The sequence below is a fragment of the Erinaceus europaeus genome, chromosome 7, assembly GCF_950295315.1.
Source record: "Erinaceus europaeus chromosome 7, mEriEur2.1, whole genome shotgun sequence".
Classification (NCBI taxonomy): domain Eukaryota; kingdom Metazoa; phylum Chordata; class Mammalia; order Eulipotyphla; family Erinaceidae; genus Erinaceus; species Erinaceus europaeus.
In genome coordinates this window covers 12,638,536-12,656,795 of record NC_080168.1, presented here as the reverse complement: position 1 = coordinate 12,656,795, position 18,260 = coordinate 12,638,536, and the positions used below count along the sequence as shown (strand labels likewise).

Genomic DNA, 18,260 nt, shown 5'->3' with positions numbered 1-18,260 from the left:
ACAACACACACAGAACCTTGGAGAATGAAGTGGTGCTTTGAGTTTATGCGTCTACTGCAGCACTGAGTCCTTGCACATTTGTGAGCTCACTATTTCCACGCTGACTTATTATTATTATTATTATTATTATTATTATTATTATTATTCTGAGACTAAAAGACAGAAGTCAAGATACCACAGAACTGGCGCTTCCCCCAGTATCATGGCCCCCTCCATATGTATTGGGGCTCAAATCTGGGTCACACACAAGGCAAGACAGGTGCCCTGCCAGGTGAACTATCTCTAGGCCCCAGTAGTAGACATTTTACAGCTCAATTTCTGACAGAAGTCCTAGGCCCTAAAAGATTTGAGGCCCCCATGAAAATGGAAAATCAGTGGCCCAGGAGACAGCTCAGCTTTGAGCATGAGATTCTGAGTTAGCTCTCTGGTACCACATATGCCAGAGTGACGTGCTAGTTCATTCTCTCTCTCTTTCTCATAGATAAATATACAAATATTGGAAGTTGGGCGGTAGCACAGCGGGTTAAACACAGGTGGCGCAAAGCGCAAGGACGGTGTAAGGATCCCAGTTCGAGCCCCCAGCTCCCCACCTGCAGGGGAGTCGCTTCACAAGCGGTGAAGCAGGTCTGCAGGTGTCTATCTTTCTCTCCCCTCTCTGTCTTCCCCTCCTCTCTCCATTTCTCTCTGTCCTGTTCAATAATGACAACAATAATAACTACAACAATAAAAAAAACACCGGAAACAAAAGGGAATAAATAAATATACAAATATTTTATTCTTTTGATTTATTTATTTTCCCTTTTGTGGCCTTTTTTTTTTTTTTACTGTTGTTGTAGTTTTGTTATTGATGTCATCATTGTTGGATAGGACAGAGAGAAATGGAGAGAGGAAGGGAAGACAGAGAGAAGGAAAGAAAGATAGACACCTGCAGACCTGCTTCACCACTTGTGAAGCGACTCCCCTGCAGGTAGGGAGCCGGGGGCTCGAACCGGGATCCTTACATTGGTCCCTGGCTTCACACCACATGTGCTTAACCCACTGCACTACCGCCCAACTCCTTATACAAATATTTTAAAGGTATTATTTATTTGGATAGAAACAGAAATTGAGTGTGACGGGGATACAAGGAGACAGATACTTGCTTCATTGTTTCACTGCTTGTGAAGCTTCCCCCCCTGCAGGTGGGGATCCAGGGCCTGAACCGGGGTCTTCGTACATGACAACATGTGCATTTTACCTGATGTGCCACCCACCTGGCCCTAATAAATAAATAAATCTTGGGGAGTCGGGCAGTAGCTTAGAGGGTTAAGGACACATGGTGTGAAGCACAAAGACTGGTGTAAGGATCCCGATTCAAGCCCCTTGGCTTCCCACATGCAGGGGAGTTGCTTCACAGGCGGTGAAGCAGGTCTGCAGGTGTCTGTCTTTCTCTCCCCTTCTCTGTCTTCCCCTCCTCTCTCCATTTCTCTCTGTCCTATCCAACAATGATGACAACAACCTCAATAATAACTACAACAATAAAAAACAACAAGGGCATAAAAAGGTAAAATAAATAAATCTTAGGAAATAAAGATAATGAAAAAAAAAATTAAATCTGGAAACTGCAAGGGGCTTTGAAACCAGTAGATGCATCCTGACCTTGATGGGCATGGGGCTGGTGTCTGCTTAGTCACTGAGATTTTGTTTTTTTGTTTTTTATTTAAGATTTACTCATTTATGAAAGAGAGAACTAAAGCATCATCCTGGCACATGTGCTGCCAGGGGTTGAACTCAGGGCCTCACAACTGAAAATCCAGGGTCTCAACCACTGCACTCCCTCCCAGACCACATCACTTTGGGTCTGTGCCGTGGTCACCAGGAAGCCTCGGCCTAGGCTTGGGCATTGCTCTTCACACAGTGTCATCCAGGCTTACCCGATAAGGCCACACTGCAGCGAGTCTCCACCAGGGAGCCAAAGAATGTTCATGTGTCTTAGAGCTGTAATTCCACGGGAAGAGGCCTGCCCCACCTGACCCCCGCTCACTAAGGCTGTGTCCACTGCACTGTTCCCATGCCCTCAGCTGGCTGTGTCCTCTAGGCAGGAAAAGCTGGGACTGTCTAGGGCACCCACCCGCTCACCTGTTTCTCCTCCTTCCTTCAGAATGGTTCTTCGAGTTCGGCTTTGTCATCCCCAACTCCACAAACACCTGGCAATCCCTGATAGAGGCAGCACCCGAGTCCCAGATGATGCCGGCCAGCGTGCTAACGTGAGTGTGAGACTGCGGGGAAGGGCGGGGAGGGCTCTAGTGCAGGTTTTCTAGTGCAGCTGGGAAGACCCCCAACTCCTTGTCGAGGGGCAGGCCGCCCAGCTGGAAAACAAGGGCAGGAGAGCAGCCAGGAGGAGCCGGTCTGTGGGTCACAGACTTGACCCATTAGGGAGGCAGAGTGCTCTGGAGAGAATGCACAGCTTCAGATCAGGCCTTTAAACAGGGCTCCTGATGAGTGCTGACTAGCTATGGCATCCTGGACCGAACTCTCTGGGTCTCTGCTCCTCTCTAGACATGCAACTAATCACCCTTTCAGAAGGGTGGCAAGGACATCATGAGATGGCATGGAAGGACACTGGTCCATAATGCACCTCTAGTCCATGTGTCCTTATTAATTTGTCCCCTCTTCTGACTATAGTCCTTCCTTCGCTTGAGTGGCTGTCAGTGGAATCTGGCAAAGTTCTAATTCTATCTCAGAGAATAATGTTTGATTATTGATTCTTAAGCCAACTTGTTCATTCTTTTTTTGGGGGGTGGGAGGTGGGGGTGAGGTGAGGGAGCAGGGTAGGGGAGACCAGAGTGCCTCTCCACCATCTGTGGAGCTTCCTTCCATGTGTGGTGCTCCCATGTAGTGCTGGGGCTGGATTGGGGGCCATGCACACAGAAAGGACATGCTCTAGCAGGTGAGCCGTGCCCTGGCTCCCCTTGGTCCCTTTTAAGTTACAATAGGGGTGTTTTTCCGTTCTGTCTAGTCAACTCTTGAGTTCCTTATTTCCCTATTTTATAATTAATACCCACAAAAGCCTGTCTGCTGACTAGGATGGACAGAGCACTGTTTAGATTTTACCTCCATCTGGCTGCTCCTCAGCCAGACCTGATTTCTTTCGAGCACTAAAACCAGTATGTCTTTGACAACATAATTAGGTTATATCTTCCCTTGCCTGCAAACCAGCTCAAAAGTGATCTGGTTTGGAAGCACTGAAGTGCCCACCAAGAAAAACAAACCCTCACCAGCACAGTGCCAGTGTCTCACCTGGGGCCTTGGGTGAAGAGTCAGAGGAGTTGCCCCTGGCTGGTGTGACAGGGGAGGGGGTGGGCTGAGTCCTGGCAGCTCAGACGGTGCAAGTGGCAGGAATCAATGGTTACCACCCCCCCACACTCCACCCTCCCACCCCCAAGGAATAGCACAAGGAAGCCTCAGGCCAGAGGACAGAATCCGACTGGCCCAGAGGACCTCCTACACTGATTGACCTGGGAGCTGCTGTCAGTCAGTGCCCAAGGCGAGGGTGCCACTAGAGCAGGTGCAGCAGGGAGAGCGCCACCCACAGGTCTGCAGGTCCCAGTGTAAGCCACGTGTGGGGGACCGGGACCGGAACCACACATTCTGAACTTGAGCACAGAACCAGCCTCGTAGCCCTATGTGGACGCAGCCAAGGGACCAGAGTGCATGTCCACAGGTCCGGCAGACCCAGGCCAAAGCCCCTCATGCTCATTCTCTCTCTTTCTCTCTCTCTCTCCCCACCCTCTCCTTGCCTGCAGCGGGAACGTTATCATAGAAACAAAGTTTTTTGACGACGATCTTCTCGTGAGCACGTCCAGAGTGAGACTTTTCTACGTTTGAGAGAAGAATGTGTGTGCATTTCAAGAACTGGGGAGGTTTTTTGGGGGGGAGGGAAGGAGGAAACTTTTTCTTTCCTCCACGCCTTTGATTTTTGACACTTGACCCCCAATTCCCTCTCCGGCAAACCCATCTGCGGCCACCAGGGGACCAGCTCTGAGTAGGTACCCAGATGGCTTTTCCTCCTGAGCCGCCATCTCCCACTAACCAGTGTAGACTCCCAGCCCTAGGCCAGGGCAGAGGCCAGGCCTGACTCCTTGCCGGGGTGACTGGGACTGACCCTCCCTGCCCACTCCCAGCCTGGCAGGCAGCACACTGTTGTCCGGCCCCTGGTTTGGGAAACATTTATGTTCCTAATCCGTGTTTAGTTTTTTCCTATGTTTCTATTTCATACATTCTCATACATTTAACTTGTAAAATAGACTGTGATATTATTATTACATAATGAATTAAAGCATATGGATTAAAATAGTCCTACAGTCTTTAGTTTGGCGCTGCTTTCACACACACACACACACACACACACACACACACACACACACACACACCCCGTCTTCTGGAACATGAGCCTGGCTCCTCATGGGAAGAAAGGCACCTCTCAGCCCGCAGGCTCACAGCTGCGTTTCACTCCAGAGGTGGTCTGACAGATGCTGAGCCCTTCGCTCCCTGCTTCCCAGGAAAGTGCAGCATCTGGAGAAGACATGGTCCCTCCGCCAGCCTGCAGCCAGCCCAGCCAGTGCCTGAGGCCTCATACCTAGTGGCTCTCCCCATGCAGACACCATCTGTTCACTCGTGGCTGCTCTTCACTCTGTCCATTCCTTTACAACACTGATTTGTTCAAGAGGCTTCCAGAATTCTAGACCTACTAGATTAGAGGATCTTATTTTCCTAAGTGAGAAGTTAGAAGTTCCAAAGCAAATAAGAGCCCCCAGTGCTCCCCACCAGGCAGGACAGGGGCAGGGTGGGGGGGGACCAGGACTCTGGGTGGGGTGGCACACAGTACAGACACCCGTGCAGGCAAGGAGCAGTTTGGCCTGGGAGAAAAGAAAAAGATGCTGTTTAGCACAGTGCCTCTGAGCTGCCTCTCACCTTCACTGTCCTTCATCCGGTGCCCATACTAGGGAATTTCTGGTTCCCAAAATAAGGGAGGAGAGAATACCCTTTCTGGTGACATTTCTGCTCCTGACTCCACTTTTCTGTCACCTAAGGGTCTGTCTGTCCCAGATGGGAATAGAAATCAATTTTTTAAAAAATATTACTTATTTATTATTGGATAGAGACAAAAAGAATTTGAGAAGGGAGGGGGACATAGAGAGGGAATAAGACAGACAACTGCAGCCCTGCTTCACCATTCATGAAGCTTTCACCCTGTAGGTTGGGTCCAAGGGCTTGAACCTGGGTCCTTGTGAACTGAAATGTGTGTGCTTAACCAAGTATGCCACCACCTGGCCCCTGAAATAACCTTTTTCTCCCTCTTTTTAGATCAACTGGCTTCAAAAGCTGGTTTTTAAATAAAAGATTTGATTTAAAATTTAAAAAAAAAAAGCCGGTACTCGGGTGGTAGCACAGCGGGTTAAGCGCACATGGTGCAAGGACAGGCTTAAGGATCCTGGTTGGAGCCCTGGCTCCCCACCTGCCAGAGAGACAATTCACAGGCGGTGCAGCAGGTCTGCAGGTGTCTATCTTTCTCTCCCTCTCTCTGTCTTCCCCTCCTCTCTCCATTTCTCTCTGTCCTATCTAACAACAACAACAACAGTAATAACTACAACAACAATAAAAACAACAAGGGCAACAAAAGGGAAAATAAATAATTTTTTAAATAGGTTTAAAAAATTAAAAATAAAGTAAAAATTCTTTTTCTTTTAAGATTTTATTTATTTATTCATGGGAAAGATAGGAGGAAAGAGAGAAAGAACCAAACATCACTCTGGTACATGGGCTGCTGGGAATCGAACTCAGGACCTCATGCTTGAGTGCACAATGCTTTATCTACTGCGCCACTTCCCGGACCACTGAAAAATTTCTTTAAAAAAAAAGAAAAGGTGGGAGTTCAATCCCTGGCAACACATGTACCAAAGTGATGCCTGCTACTTTCTCTCTCTCCTATCATTTCTCATGAATCAATAAATAAAATTAAAAAAAAAAAAAAGGGAGTCGGGCGGTAGCACAGCAGGTTAAGCACATGTGGTGCGAAGTGCAAGGACCATAAGGATTCTGATTTGAGCCCCTGGCTCCCCACCTGCAGGGGAGTCGTTTCACAAGCAGTGAATCAGGTCTGCAGGTGTCTTTCTCTCCCCCTCTCTGTCTTCCCTTCCTCTCTCCATTTCTCTCTGTCCTATCCAACAACAATGACAATATCAAAACAACAACAATAATAACTACAACCACAATAAAAACCAACAAAGGCAACAAAAGGGAAAATTAATAAATAAATAAAGTGTTTTAAAAAAAAAAAAAGGAAAACAGACATCCCAGGCTCACATGTGCCAGGGTGACATTCTGCTTCTCTGTCTCCCCTCTGTCCCTCCTTAGTAAATCTCAGTAGGAGAAGACAGCACAGTGGTTATTTAAGGTGTTCTGGAAGAGGCATTTAGTAATGTGAGAGTAGCACACAGCTCCAGGGGTGAATCCCAGATACACTGGGGTCCCCCCGTATGCTGAAGGAGCAAAGGGTGAGCCAGCCAGTTTTGGGCTGCAGGCAGAGAGAAGACTTGAGTTGCTTGGAGCATTCAAGAGAGAAATCGGGGCCCTGGAGACAGTTCCCCTGGTAGGGCACACGCTCTACCACTCTTGAGGGCCTGGGTTTGAGCCTCTGGCCACCCCATGGGAGTCCCATACAAAATGGAAGCTTTCTGAGCAATGGGACTGCGCTGCACAGGCTCTCCTCTCTGTCTCTCTGCTTCTCTCACCCTCTACCTAAAAATGAAAGGAAGGAAGAAAAGTCTGTGCGAAAAGCCTGTTTTGCTCCAGGCACCAGAGGTCCTGGCTCAGTCCCCAGGGCCACCATAAACCAGAGCTGAGCAGTGCTGAAAACCAGAAATATTGACTTATTTATGAGAGAGCGAGGAGGAGAGAGCATCACTCTGCCAAGTGTGGGGTGGGGGGGGGGGAGGCCCTCATGCTCGAGTCCAGTGTTCAGTACACTGCACAACCTCCTGGCCTCATTATTGTTTTATTTAAAAGAAAGAGGAGGAGAGAGAGAACCAAGACATATCACATATCCCTCTGGCATACGTGATGCCAGGAACCAAACTTGGGACCTCACACCTGAGAGTCCCCAGTTAGTAACCCAGACCCGGCCTCCAGAAAGAGACAGCCCAGGGGGGAGGACTCCTTTGGGGACCGCTCATCTTAAAGCCACACAGGGACTTCACACAGGCTCATCTGGTTGCAGGGAGCTGGGACCCCAAACTAGTGGCTCTACCCCTGGTTCACACAGCTCAGGGGCCAGCCACTCTCAAAAGTGGGGGCTAGTGGGGAGAGTGGAGGAAGGAAGTGCAAAGGGGAACCGGGCAGGAAATTTTCTGGAAAACATCACACCCTGCATTTTGTTGGTGCATCAGTAAAACACCTCACCACCCCTAGTACACACACACACACACACACCACCCCTTATCCAACACACACCACTCCTCGTCCACCACACACACACACACCACTCCTCGTCCACCACACACACACACACCACTCCTCGTCCACCACACACACACACACACAAACACACACACACACCACCCCTCATCCACCACACACACACACACACACCACCCCTCGTCCACCACACACACACCACCCCTCATCCACCACACATGCACATACACACACACACACCACTCCTCGTCCACCACACACACACACACACACACACACACACACACACACACACACACACCTTCCTCGTCCACCACACACACACACCACACCACCCCTCGTCCACCACACACACGCACACACACCACCCCTCGTCCACACACACACACACACACACCATTGTCTGAGTTCTGGGGCTCGACAAAATAATCAAAACCGTACTGGACAACTCAGCAAAGGAAAAGTCTATCTAAGAGTGTACAGGGGGCCAGTTAGAATAGCTGACAAGGGATTCAGGCGGTAGCACAGCGGGTTAAGTGCACATGCTGCAAAGTGCAAGGACCGGTAAGGATCCCAGTTCGAGCCCCTGGCTCCCCACCTGCAGGGAAGTTGCTTCACAGGTGGTGAAGCAGGTCTGCAGGTGTCTATCTCTCTCCCCCTCTCCGTCTTCCCCTTCTCTCTCCGTTTTTCACTGTCCTATCCAACAACAATGACATCAATAAAAACAACAATAATAACTACAACAATAAAAACCAACAAGGGCAACAAATGGGGAAAAAATAAATAGATATAAAAAATTTTTAAAAAAGAATAGCAGACAAGTCCTGGCCTCTCTAGTGGGAAGAGGAGGGTTATATTCAAAACTGGGCCTTTCAGTGACCTGTGAGGTGGTGCAGTAGGAAGATTGAAGGGCTTATAAGCGTAAGGTCCCAGGTTTGATCCCTGGCACCAGATCGACCAGTGTGGGTCTCTGGTTCTCTCCTCAGTCATTTCATCAATAAGTAAATAGATAAATGTCTTGGGGGTCAGGCGGTGATGCACCAGGTTAAGTGGACACTTATAGTGTGCATAGATGCAAGTTCAAGCCCCTGGTCCCCACTTGCAGGGGGAAAACTTCACAAGTGGTAAAGCAGGGCTACAGGTGTCTCTCTGTCTCTTTCCCTCTCTTTTCTTAATTTCTTTTCGTCTTTATTTTATTTATTGAATAGAGACATCTAGAAATCAAGAGGCACAGGAGTGATAAAAAGGGAGAGATGGGGAGTCGGGCGGTAGCACAGCGGGTTAAGTGCAGGTGGTGCAAAGCGCAAGGTCCAGCGTAAGGATCCCAGTTTGAGCCCCCAGCTCCCCACCTGCAGGGGAGTCGCTTCACAGGCGGTGAAGCAGGTCTGCAGGTGTCTGTCTTTCTCTCCCCCTCTCTGTCTTCCCCTCCTCTCCATTTCTCTCTGTCCTATCCAACAACGACATCATCATCAACAACAATAACTACAACAATAAAACAACAAGGGCAATAAAGGGGAATAAATAAATAAATAAATAAATAAATAAATATTTTTAAAAAGAAGAAAAAGAAAGGGAGAGACGCCTGCAACACTGCTAAACCACTCGCACAGCTTTCCCCTGCAGGTGGGGACTGGGGGCTCGAACCCGGGTCCTTGCGCACTGTAACATGTGCGCCACCCACTGGATCCTTGTCTCTTTCCCATCTCCATCTCCCCCTCTCCTTTCAGTCTCTATCTAATAATAAATAAATAAAAGTCATTTTAAAAAAAAGGTGTGCCTTCAAGAGACTGGAGAGGGGAGGGGTCAAGGTGAAAAAAAGGAAGTAGTAATCCCTCTTCAATCTGAAAACGACAATGAATGACATGATGGAGTGGGGGGTCGGGAGGGAGGAAGATTGGTTCTTCCGGAAAATTCCAGGCCAGTCTCTGCTTTTAATTCAAATAATCTGTATCTCAAAGAAGGCCTTCCAGAACCTTGGGGTGGTCAGAGCTGACACCTTCAAAGCCTAGGATTCCACCAGTCCCAGGAGACTTGCTAGATAGAGTGAGACAGAGAGGGAGGGAAAGGAGACACAGCCTGGTCACCACAGCCTGCTCCACGTCTGGGGAAGCTTCCTCTCTGTCAGGTGCAGGAATGGTCTTGGGAGCTCAAACCCAGGTCCTCACGCATGGTGAAGTGTGTGCTGTACTGGGCAAGCCATCTCCTGGTCCCTGACTTACAAATCCTCTCTCCTCTCCTCGCAGGCATGTGCCCAGTGGCCTCCAGCCCATCTGGGGATGAGCCATGCAGCCCTGAGTCGTCCCCCAGACAGTCTGGAGACCACAGACCTAAGGGCTGATTCATCTTTCCACAGGACACCCGCCAGAGACGGGGCCTCCCACAGCCCTGCCGCCTCCCTCCTCCAGCTGCCTTGGTTTTTGGGGGCCTACATTCTCACACTGACTCGTGTGACTCAATTACAGCAGACAGCACCCACCCCTGCACCAGCCTGGGCTAGAGGGGAGTCACAGCCTGGTGGCCAGCACAGGGGTGGCCTGCCTTCTAGTGAGGCTGGACCCAAGGTGTAGGTCACCACAAGCTGGAGCTTCCCTGCCCCTTGGTGAGGCCTGCAGCCTCCCAGTAACTAAGTAAGAACTCCCAGGGCTTAAACAAAAAGGGCAGCAAAAGGGGGGGGGGGGCCTCCAGCAGTAGATTCATAGTGCAGGCACCGAGTCCCAGCCATAACCCTGGAGACAAAAAAAAAAAAAATTCCAAGGTTTGGGCTGGGGAGACAGCATAACAGACATACAAAAACTCTCATGCCCAAGGCTCCTAGATACCAGGTTCAGTCCCCAGCACTACCATAAAGCAGAGTTGAGCAAATAAAATAAAGTAAAATAACCTCTCAGGGCTCACTCTAATTGGACCATCATGGGTCACATGTTAATGCTGAATCAGTCGGTATAGCCAGGAGAAGGGCTCTGAGCACTGACTGGCCAGGACCCCTCACGACCTTGCCCCTGGGGCCTGACTAACAGGAGATGGACACCATATGGGTGTGCTGCCAGGAGAGGGCCAAGGGAAGTGGCAGAAAGAGCAGATATTGGGGTATGGGGAGACAGCATAATGGTTATAGAAAGAGACTCTCATGCCTGAGGCCCCATAGGCCCAGGTTCAATCCCCAGCACCACTGAGCAGTACTCTGGTTAAATAAATAAATAAACTATGTATATATACAGAGAGAGAAGGGTTCTGGCTGTACAATGCCAGAGACTGACCTAGGATCCCATGCTGGCAAGTCCTGTACTCTACCACTGCACCTCCTTCCAGGCCACGAGAATTTTTAATTAGAAATTAAACAATCAATGTAAACAGCAGCCTGCTACTGCAAACGGGTCCTGCTGGACTCTCGCTCCTGACTTTAAGGACTGTGCTCCCTGCCAAGCCTGCCCTCGGCACCAAGGGCTCCTATCCTATCAGCAAGACCCCTGGGCAGAGCCGAGGAGCAGAAGGTAGCTCACTGGGGTGACACATTGCAGTGCGCAAGGACCCAAGTTCAAACCTGTGGTCCCCACCTGCAGGGGGAAAGCTTCACAAGTGGTGAAGCAGGGCTGCAAGTGTCTGTCTTTCTCCGTCTCTATCTGCCCCCTCTCAATTTCTCTCTGTCTTTATCCAATAATAAGTAAAATTAAAAAAATAAAATAAACTCTTTTGGGTCTGTCTAGTATGGAATAAAGATAAGTCGTAAAACATTTGTAAAAAATATTTATTTTTTATATTTATGTATTCCCTTTTTTGTTGCCCTTGTTTTATGGTTGTAGTTATTATTGTTGTTATTGATGTCGTCGTTGTTAGATAGGACAGAGAGAAATTGAGAGAGGAGAGTAAGACAGAGATGGGGAGAAATAGACACCTGCAGACCTGCTTCACCACTTGTGAAGCGACTCACCTGCAGTTGGGGATCCGGGGGCTCGAACCGGGATCCTTAAGCCGGTCCTTGCGCTTTCCGCCACGTCTGAGAGGAGGAGGCGGGTTTGAAGGGGAGCGCTGAGAAATGCCTGGCCGAGTCTGAGCGCAAACCCCGGGAGCCCCGTGCAGTCCCCCAGTGTCCAGCAGAGGGCGCCCATCCCCTGCAAATCATCCCTCTTGGGCGGCCCTGTCCTTGCCCTTGGAGGGGACTTTGGGAATGGGGTGAAGGGGGCCCTGAGGACCGGCTCCAAATGGTGGAGAGGAAAGCGGGGCTCGCGGAAGGGAGCCAGGGCTACTCCAGCTTCTGGGGTTGGGATGTGGCTGGGACAGATAGAAGCCCAAGGAGGGAGCCACAGGAAGGCTGCCCTGAGCCGTGGCTGTCCCCATGTGCCCATCCAGGCTCTGTCCTGAGGGGCTAAGCTGCTCCTCACCTTCCTGGAGGGGGAGGGGGCTGGGGGGTAGGGAGTGGGTGGCGGGGCGGCGGTGGGGGGTGGTTCCTTCAGGCTGCAGCCTAGGGTAGCCGGGTTACCTATGTAAAGCTTTTCCCCTCCAAGTGGGGCTCAAACCCGGGTTGTCCTCCAACACTGGGTCCCCTGTCCGTGCTCTTTGCCCCAAACTGGATTTTCCACCTCCCAGCCCCCCCCCACTTCCGGGCTGTCACTCGAGCCCTGTCCAGAGCACCCCCTCCTGGCTGTCCGCAGATGACTTCTTCGCTGCTGGGATGGTGGGAGGTGGGGGACAGGGTGTGGATTAAATACCCCTCAACGTTTCCTCACATGAAAAGGGGCTGGAGGGCCAGGGGCTTTTCTTTTTTCTTCCTTCCTTCCCTGCCCCCATTTGTTTTGTTTCTTTTTACTAGAGCGCTGTTCAACTCTTTATTTTTATTTCAAGAGTCACACAGGGACAGAATTGGGGACCTCAGTGCCTTTAAGTCCAGAATTCTACCACTGCGCCACCTCTGGGCCACACTTTATATTGTTTTTATTTGTCTTATCAGAGCACAGCTCAGCTGATTTATGGTAGTGCAGGAGCTGAACCTTGGGACCTCAGCCTCAGGCATGAAGCTGTTATGCTACAAATGGTATTGCCTCACCTAACCTATTTCTTTTTAAAGAGAATTTCTTAAATATTTACTTATTTGTTGAGATACAGAACAGCACTGCTTGGCTCTCTGGTTTATGGTGGTGCTGGGGATTGAACCTGGGGCCGCAGAGCCTCAGGCATCAGTGGGTTTTTAAAAATATTTATTTTCCCTTTTGTTGCCCTTGTTTTGTTGTTGTGGTTATTATTGTTGTAGTTACTGATGTTGTTAGACAGGACAGAGAGAAATGGAGAGAAGAGGGGAAGACAGAGGGGGAGAGAAAGACAGACACCTGCAGACCTGCTTCACTTGTGAAGTGACTCCCCTGCAGGTGGGGAGCTGGGGCTCCAACTGGGGCCAGTGCTTGTGCTTTGCGCCATGTGCGCTTAACCCGTTGAGCTACCCAGTCTTCTTTTCAGTACTAAACTTGTCTCTCCAGCCTTTTTTTTTTTCCTTAGCCTGTTATTTTTTAAAGTTCTATTAGTGAGACAGAAGGGGGAGAAAGAACCAGAGCGGAACATCACTCTGGCACATTCGATGCCAACTGAACTTGACTTCATGCTTGAGGCCAACTGGGCCACAGATCTTAGAAACTGGTTGGGGGCAGGACAGGTGGTGGTGCACCGGGTATGTGAGGGCCCACCTGCAGGGGGAAAGCTTCACATTAAGTCGGCAGGTGTCTCTTCTTCCCCTCAATTTCTAATTTTTTTTAACTTTGGCAGGACAGAGAAATTTAAAAGGGAAGATTGAGATAGGGAGACACCTACAGACCTGCCTCACCATTTGTGATATGCACTTAGCCAGAGATATGCCACTGCCTAACCTCCCCCTTCACTATTTGTGAAGCTTTCCCCCTGTAAGTGGGGACCAGGGGCTTGAACCCAGGTCCTTACAGTGTAATGTGCACTTAACCAGATGCACCACGACCTGCCCCCCCAATTCCTATCTGTGTTATCAAATTAAAAAGGTCACTGGGAGAACAGTACCACTGATAACCCTGGTGGCAGCACTCATCGTGGGAGATATAGCAAGAGGTCCTGAGCTTGACCCCGAGAATATTCTGGTTTTCTCTCCGTAATCCAAGAACCTAGGGCCACAAGACCTCAGCCACCTCCACAGCCATCAGGTGGCTGACTGGCCCTGCCTCACCATCCTGTCATCCCCTGAAATCCTTAGCAGAGCCTAGTGGGGCGTGTCCAGGGCTCTGCGGAGCCAAGCGGGCCCACTACCGGCAAACCTTTCACAGCTTCTCCCAGTGCCATGAAACCTTGGGTGTGTTGCTAGGGCTCAAACATGGACAGTGCACATCTTACCCAGTGATACGTGGAGGTACTTCAGGGCTTGAGTCCTGAACCCAGCCAGCCGAGCTATTTCCTTAGAGCTGACCACTCCCTCCCTGGCTCCACCACCAGTCCTACCCCCGCACTTCCTGTTGGGAGGGCAGGTCGCTGTACGGCCGCTAGAGGGAGCAGCGCAGCTCCCTCACCGTCCATGGGGCCCTTGTGGGAACTGGGTCTTAGCACAATGACCCCCCCATCCTGCCCCCCCCATAAGAGCAAAGAAAACACAAAAACCAGGCTACAGACAGCTTTGTTAGAACAACTCAGCAAAATAAAATTCCTGTTTATTGTGGACAACATGTTTTCACACATACATCAAACAGGCCAAAAAAAATTAACAGCAACTTCATAGACAAAAAAAAAAAAAAGGAAAAAAAGAAACCTTTTATCTTTGGCCTTTTTAACCATCTCATACAAACCAACTACTTATAGTACAGCTAAGTACATACACAAAAAAAGTTACTGGAATGCTCGGAATAAGATTGTGTTTTTTGTTGTTGTTTTTGCTTTTTTTACAAGGTTTTTTTTCTCCTTTGAGATTATAATGAACATGGTCACACCACAAGTAAAGTCAGAAGCAGGACAGAACGCTCCAAGGCTGGTCTGGTCACCGGAGATCATGGAAAACGGCTGACCCCGAACAATATGTACAAAAATATAAAATGTAAATAAAAAATACAAACAAATTTTCCTTTTTAAAGTACTTTTAAGAAAGAAAGCAGGGCCTCGGGAGTTTTGGTTTGCTTTTTTTTTTCCTCCGCTGTTTGCAAATTCGCATTGTGGTTTTGGTGGGGTGGTGGCGGGCGCGGTGGCACTGCCCAGGGGGCGGCCGGCGCTCTACTCGAAGGTGACCACGTTAGATTCTGAGACGGGAAGTGGAGGGTGAATAGGTCACGGCGGCCTTTTCTGTAACTCTGCCTTTGCCTGTCTTGCTGTCTAGTCATCCTCCTCGGTCTTCTGCTTCTTGGCGTCCACGTCGTCATCCTGGAGGGAGAAAGCGGTCAGGGGCCGCTGAGCCCGGGCCTCGGGCCTCCACCCCGGGCCCAGCCGGGGCTCCACGGGACCCACCTCATCGTCTTCAGCTGCCCGCTTGATCGTGGTGGCCTCGGCCTCCTCGTCCTCGTCCCCGTCCTCCTCCTCGCCTACAAGAGTGCAGGTCAGCCCGCGCCTCCCCGCCACCGTGGGGCCCAGCCTGGCCGCCCTGGTCGGCAGGAGCCGTGGGCACTCACCATCGCCTTCCTCCTCCTCCTCCTCTTCCTCCCCGCCCTCTTCCTCTTCTTCGTCTACCTCGTTGTCGACCTCCTGCTCCCCATTCTCCTCGTTCTTCAGCAGAAAACAGGCAGGTTAGCCGGGAGCACGGGCACCCCCCTCCCCCGGGGCCGGCCTGGAGGGGGCGGGCAGGGGGCACTCACGGCGTTGCCGTTGGCGGGGGCGTCTCTCCCATTCTCCGCCTCCTCCACCACTTCCTTCTTCTCCTTCAAGTCCTGGGGGAGGAAGGGAAACGGCTCAGTCTCGAGCGGCCAGCTGCTCTCGCTCTGCATTAGCGAAACCCCGGGACCGCGAGCGCTGCGGCCCAACCCCCAGCCTCCCCCCAGCTCCTTAGAAAGAAAGAGGCAGGTTGGTGCCACGCGGATCGGCCTCCCTGCAGGTGCCCGTGGGGAACACGCGGTGCCACCCACTGAGGCCGCTGCACGGCTGCGGGCACAACCCAGCGCGCAAGGCACCCGCGGGGCCTCCCGGAGCCCACACCGCGGGCCGTCGAGCGGCCGTCCATCCTGAGGGGCACCTGCGCGCCGCCCCTGGGGAGGGAGCCCGCGCCGTCCGCTCGCGCCCCCTGGCGGCCGCCCCGGATGGGGGCGGGGAGACGCGCAGGCGCAGAGGCCCCTGCCCGCTTGGCCAGCTTTGCGCGGGGCTCGGCGATCCGGACGCGGAGCACGTGGCCGGGGTTCCCGACCCCGAGCCGCTCACCGCAGGCTCGACGGGGCGGGCTCGGCTTTCGCGCGCCAACCCAGAGCCCTGCCCCCCCCCGGGCTGGCAGCGCGTCCGCTCCCGGCGTTTCGCGCGCTACGCGGAGCAAACGACCGCCCGCAGGTCCGCGGCCGCCGTCGGGCGGTGCTGGGTGCGGGGTCGCCCTCCATGCTGGCAGGAAAACCGCGTCAAGGCGGAGAGCGCCCGGCCGCGCCGCGCACCCAACCCCCCCCGCGCGGAAGCCCCCACGGAGTCCCGGGTCGCCAGGTCCACTCCGCCGGGGTTGTCGCCCCTGGGAACGAGCTGGCGGCGCCGCCAGGGCCACGCGGATTAAGGCGCCAAGGTGACTCGCCCTGGGGCGCAGCGAGCAGACCTGGAGCTGCTGCGCTTCCCAGCGCCCAAGGGCGGGGACGCCGCCGGGGCGACCAGCGCCTGACAGACAGTCGGTCACCGCCTCCCGGCCGCGCGGGCCCCGACAGTCCGGCCGCCGCGGCTTTTGTTCCCGGGTCGCCCCCGCTCGGCGCGCCGGCTTCCAATTCCGCTTCCTCCCCGGCGGCGCGAGGGCCGCTGCCCATCCGCGCACCATGCTCGCCGGAGCTGCAAGCCGCCCCCGGCCGCGCCTCCACCGGGACCATCGACGGCCCGCCGCCCCCCCCCCGCACTCGGCCCGGGTCGCGCCCCGCCGGCCGGCTGCAAGGCTCCGAACAAAGAGCGGCGGTGCCGGCGGGCCAGCAGCCCCTGCCCGCCCGCGCGGCCCCCGCACTTCCGATGGCAAACGCGGCGGCTCGTAAAGTTCTTTCCACGCGCCCGGCGCCCCCGGCCGGGACCCGCTCGGCCCACCGCCGCTCGGGCCGGCGCCAGACAAGTTCTGGGGGGCCGGAGCCGCTCCCGGGGACCTGGGCCTCCGTACCCGCGCTCACCCCCATCCCGCGGCTGCGATGGAAGACGCCCGGTCCTCTCCCCGACGGGGTGCACGCCGGCCGCCCCCTCCCCCGCGCGCACAAAGAGGCCGCCACTCGGGGGCGAGCGAACTGCCCCTGGCAGCCAGGCAGCCCTCGCGTGCGCGGGCCCCGCCGTCGCCGGCTCCCGGCGGCCCCCGAAGGGGCGGGCGACGTCCCAGTCTCACCTTGGTGGTGATCTCAGAGCTGGTGTCCACAGCCGCGTCTGACATGGTGGGGCACGCCGGTGATCCGAAGCAGCGGATGCAAGAGAGAAAGCGAGCGTTGCTGGGAGGGGGGGCCTGAGGCGAGGAGCTGCCCGAGTCCGCGGCGGCGGAGGCGGCTGCGGAGAGCCGAGAGCAGAACCCGGGAACAATGCAAAGATGGCTTTTCCGAGCAGCCAGTGGGGAACTCACGCGGCGCCGGGACCTTTAATATAGACGAGTGGGCGGCGCTCGGCCTGCCTTTCACAGCGCCGATTGGCTGGGGCGTGGGAGCGGGCGCTCGCTCATTGGCTCGATTCCGAACAATGGGCCAACGTGCTTAAAGTGGCAGTGCCTTGGCGCGGGTCGCGCTGCGCAGTCGCCGGCTTCACTGTCATTCAGGGCCCCGCTGGGCCCGGGCTCGGCGGCGCCGGCGGCGTGGGGGAGGGGCGCGCAGGCACGCGATGGCGCGCTCCCGCGGCTGTTTTGCTGGAGCTGCTGACGCATGAGCCGAGCGCGGCAAAGCTGCCCGCCCAGCGCCGCCGCCTCCTCCTCCTCCCGCCCGGCGCCGTAGCTCGGAAACGGGGATGGGGATAGTGGGGGAGGGCGGCGGGCGCACGACGGCCGCCAGCGCGGGGTAGGGGCGCCCGAGTTCCGGGGCCCTGAATGACAGTGAATCCAGCTGTATGGGCGACTTCTAGCTGGAGTGCGTCCTCGCGAGCCAAGCTCCCCGACGGCGGCGGACTCCGGGCCCACGTACCTGAGCCGCCCCGTCTGTCCGCACCTGCACCCCACTTTCAATCAGGCGCCCCGAGGCTTGCGGTGGACACATGGTACCCGCGAGCGTCCCACCGGAGTGGCAGACGGGCGGGCCCCGTGCCAAGCACACACACCCGGGGGTTCGCGGGCCCGTCCCACCCCTGCCCTCGAACGGTCTCCCGCAGGCGTCGTGGCGCGGGACACTGCCATCGGGACAAATAGGGGTTACCCCTCCAGACCGCGACATCGACCCCGCCCCGCCAAGGAGTCGTGAGGTTGCACCCCGCGAGGCTGTGTGGGGGTAACAATTGCCTCTTAAACTCGGGATCCAGACGTTGGGGCCTCTTTGAAGTTTCGGGGCGCCATTTAGCGAACCACGCGGAGTCGAGCGAATCAACGAGGTGCCACACTCAAAATGGCGCCGGCCTCGGAAAGCGTGGCGTGACGTGGCGGGGCAGCCCACGCAGACGGGGGTCAGAAAGTAGGCTACACCCGCCGCATCGCCACCGCATTCGGCTGTCGAAGTCATAAACCGTCTGTGTGGGAGGGAAGATTCGAAGAGGCGGGG

The 18,260-nt window shown here is 54.0% G+C and overlaps 2 protein-coding genes across 5 annotated transcripts in view; one reads left to right on the top strand and one right to left on the bottom strand.

The window, feature by feature from the left end:
• Window positions 1–11,130, top strand: part of PDE6D (phosphodiesterase 6D) — an 84,747-nt gene extending 73,617 nt beyond the window's left edge. For 3 of the 4 annotated variants that reach the window (XM_007520294.3, XM_060193800.1, XM_060193798.1), the window contains 2 exons: window positions 2,141–2,246; window positions 3,786–4,335. In XM_007520294.3, coding sequence (XP_007520356.2) covers window positions 2,141–2,246; window positions 3,786–3,867 — 188 coding nt within the window. In that variant the 3' untranslated portion in view covers window positions 3,868–4,335. Of the gene's footprint in view, window positions 1–2,140; window positions 2,247–3,785; window positions 4,336–9,698 lie in introns of those variants that run through there. The other variant, XM_060193799.1, reaches the window with a different exon arrangement.
• Window positions 11,131–14,073: 2,943 nt separating this feature from the next.
• PTMA (prothymosin alpha) lies at window positions 14,074–17,150 on the bottom strand. Its single transcript, XM_007519464.3, has 5 exons — window positions 16,919–17,150; window positions 15,237–15,308; window positions 15,054–15,147; window positions 14,893–14,966; window positions 14,074–14,808 (listed from the first exon to the last, which is right to left on the bottom strand). Exons 1-5 carry the CDS (start codon window positions 16,961–16,963, stop codon window positions 14,761–14,763), a joined length of 333 nt encoding a protein of 110 aa, XP_007519526.1. The 5' UTR covers window positions 16,964–17,150; the 3' UTR covers window positions 14,074–14,760.
• Between the last annotated feature and the right edge of the window lie 1,110 nt (window positions 17,151–18,260).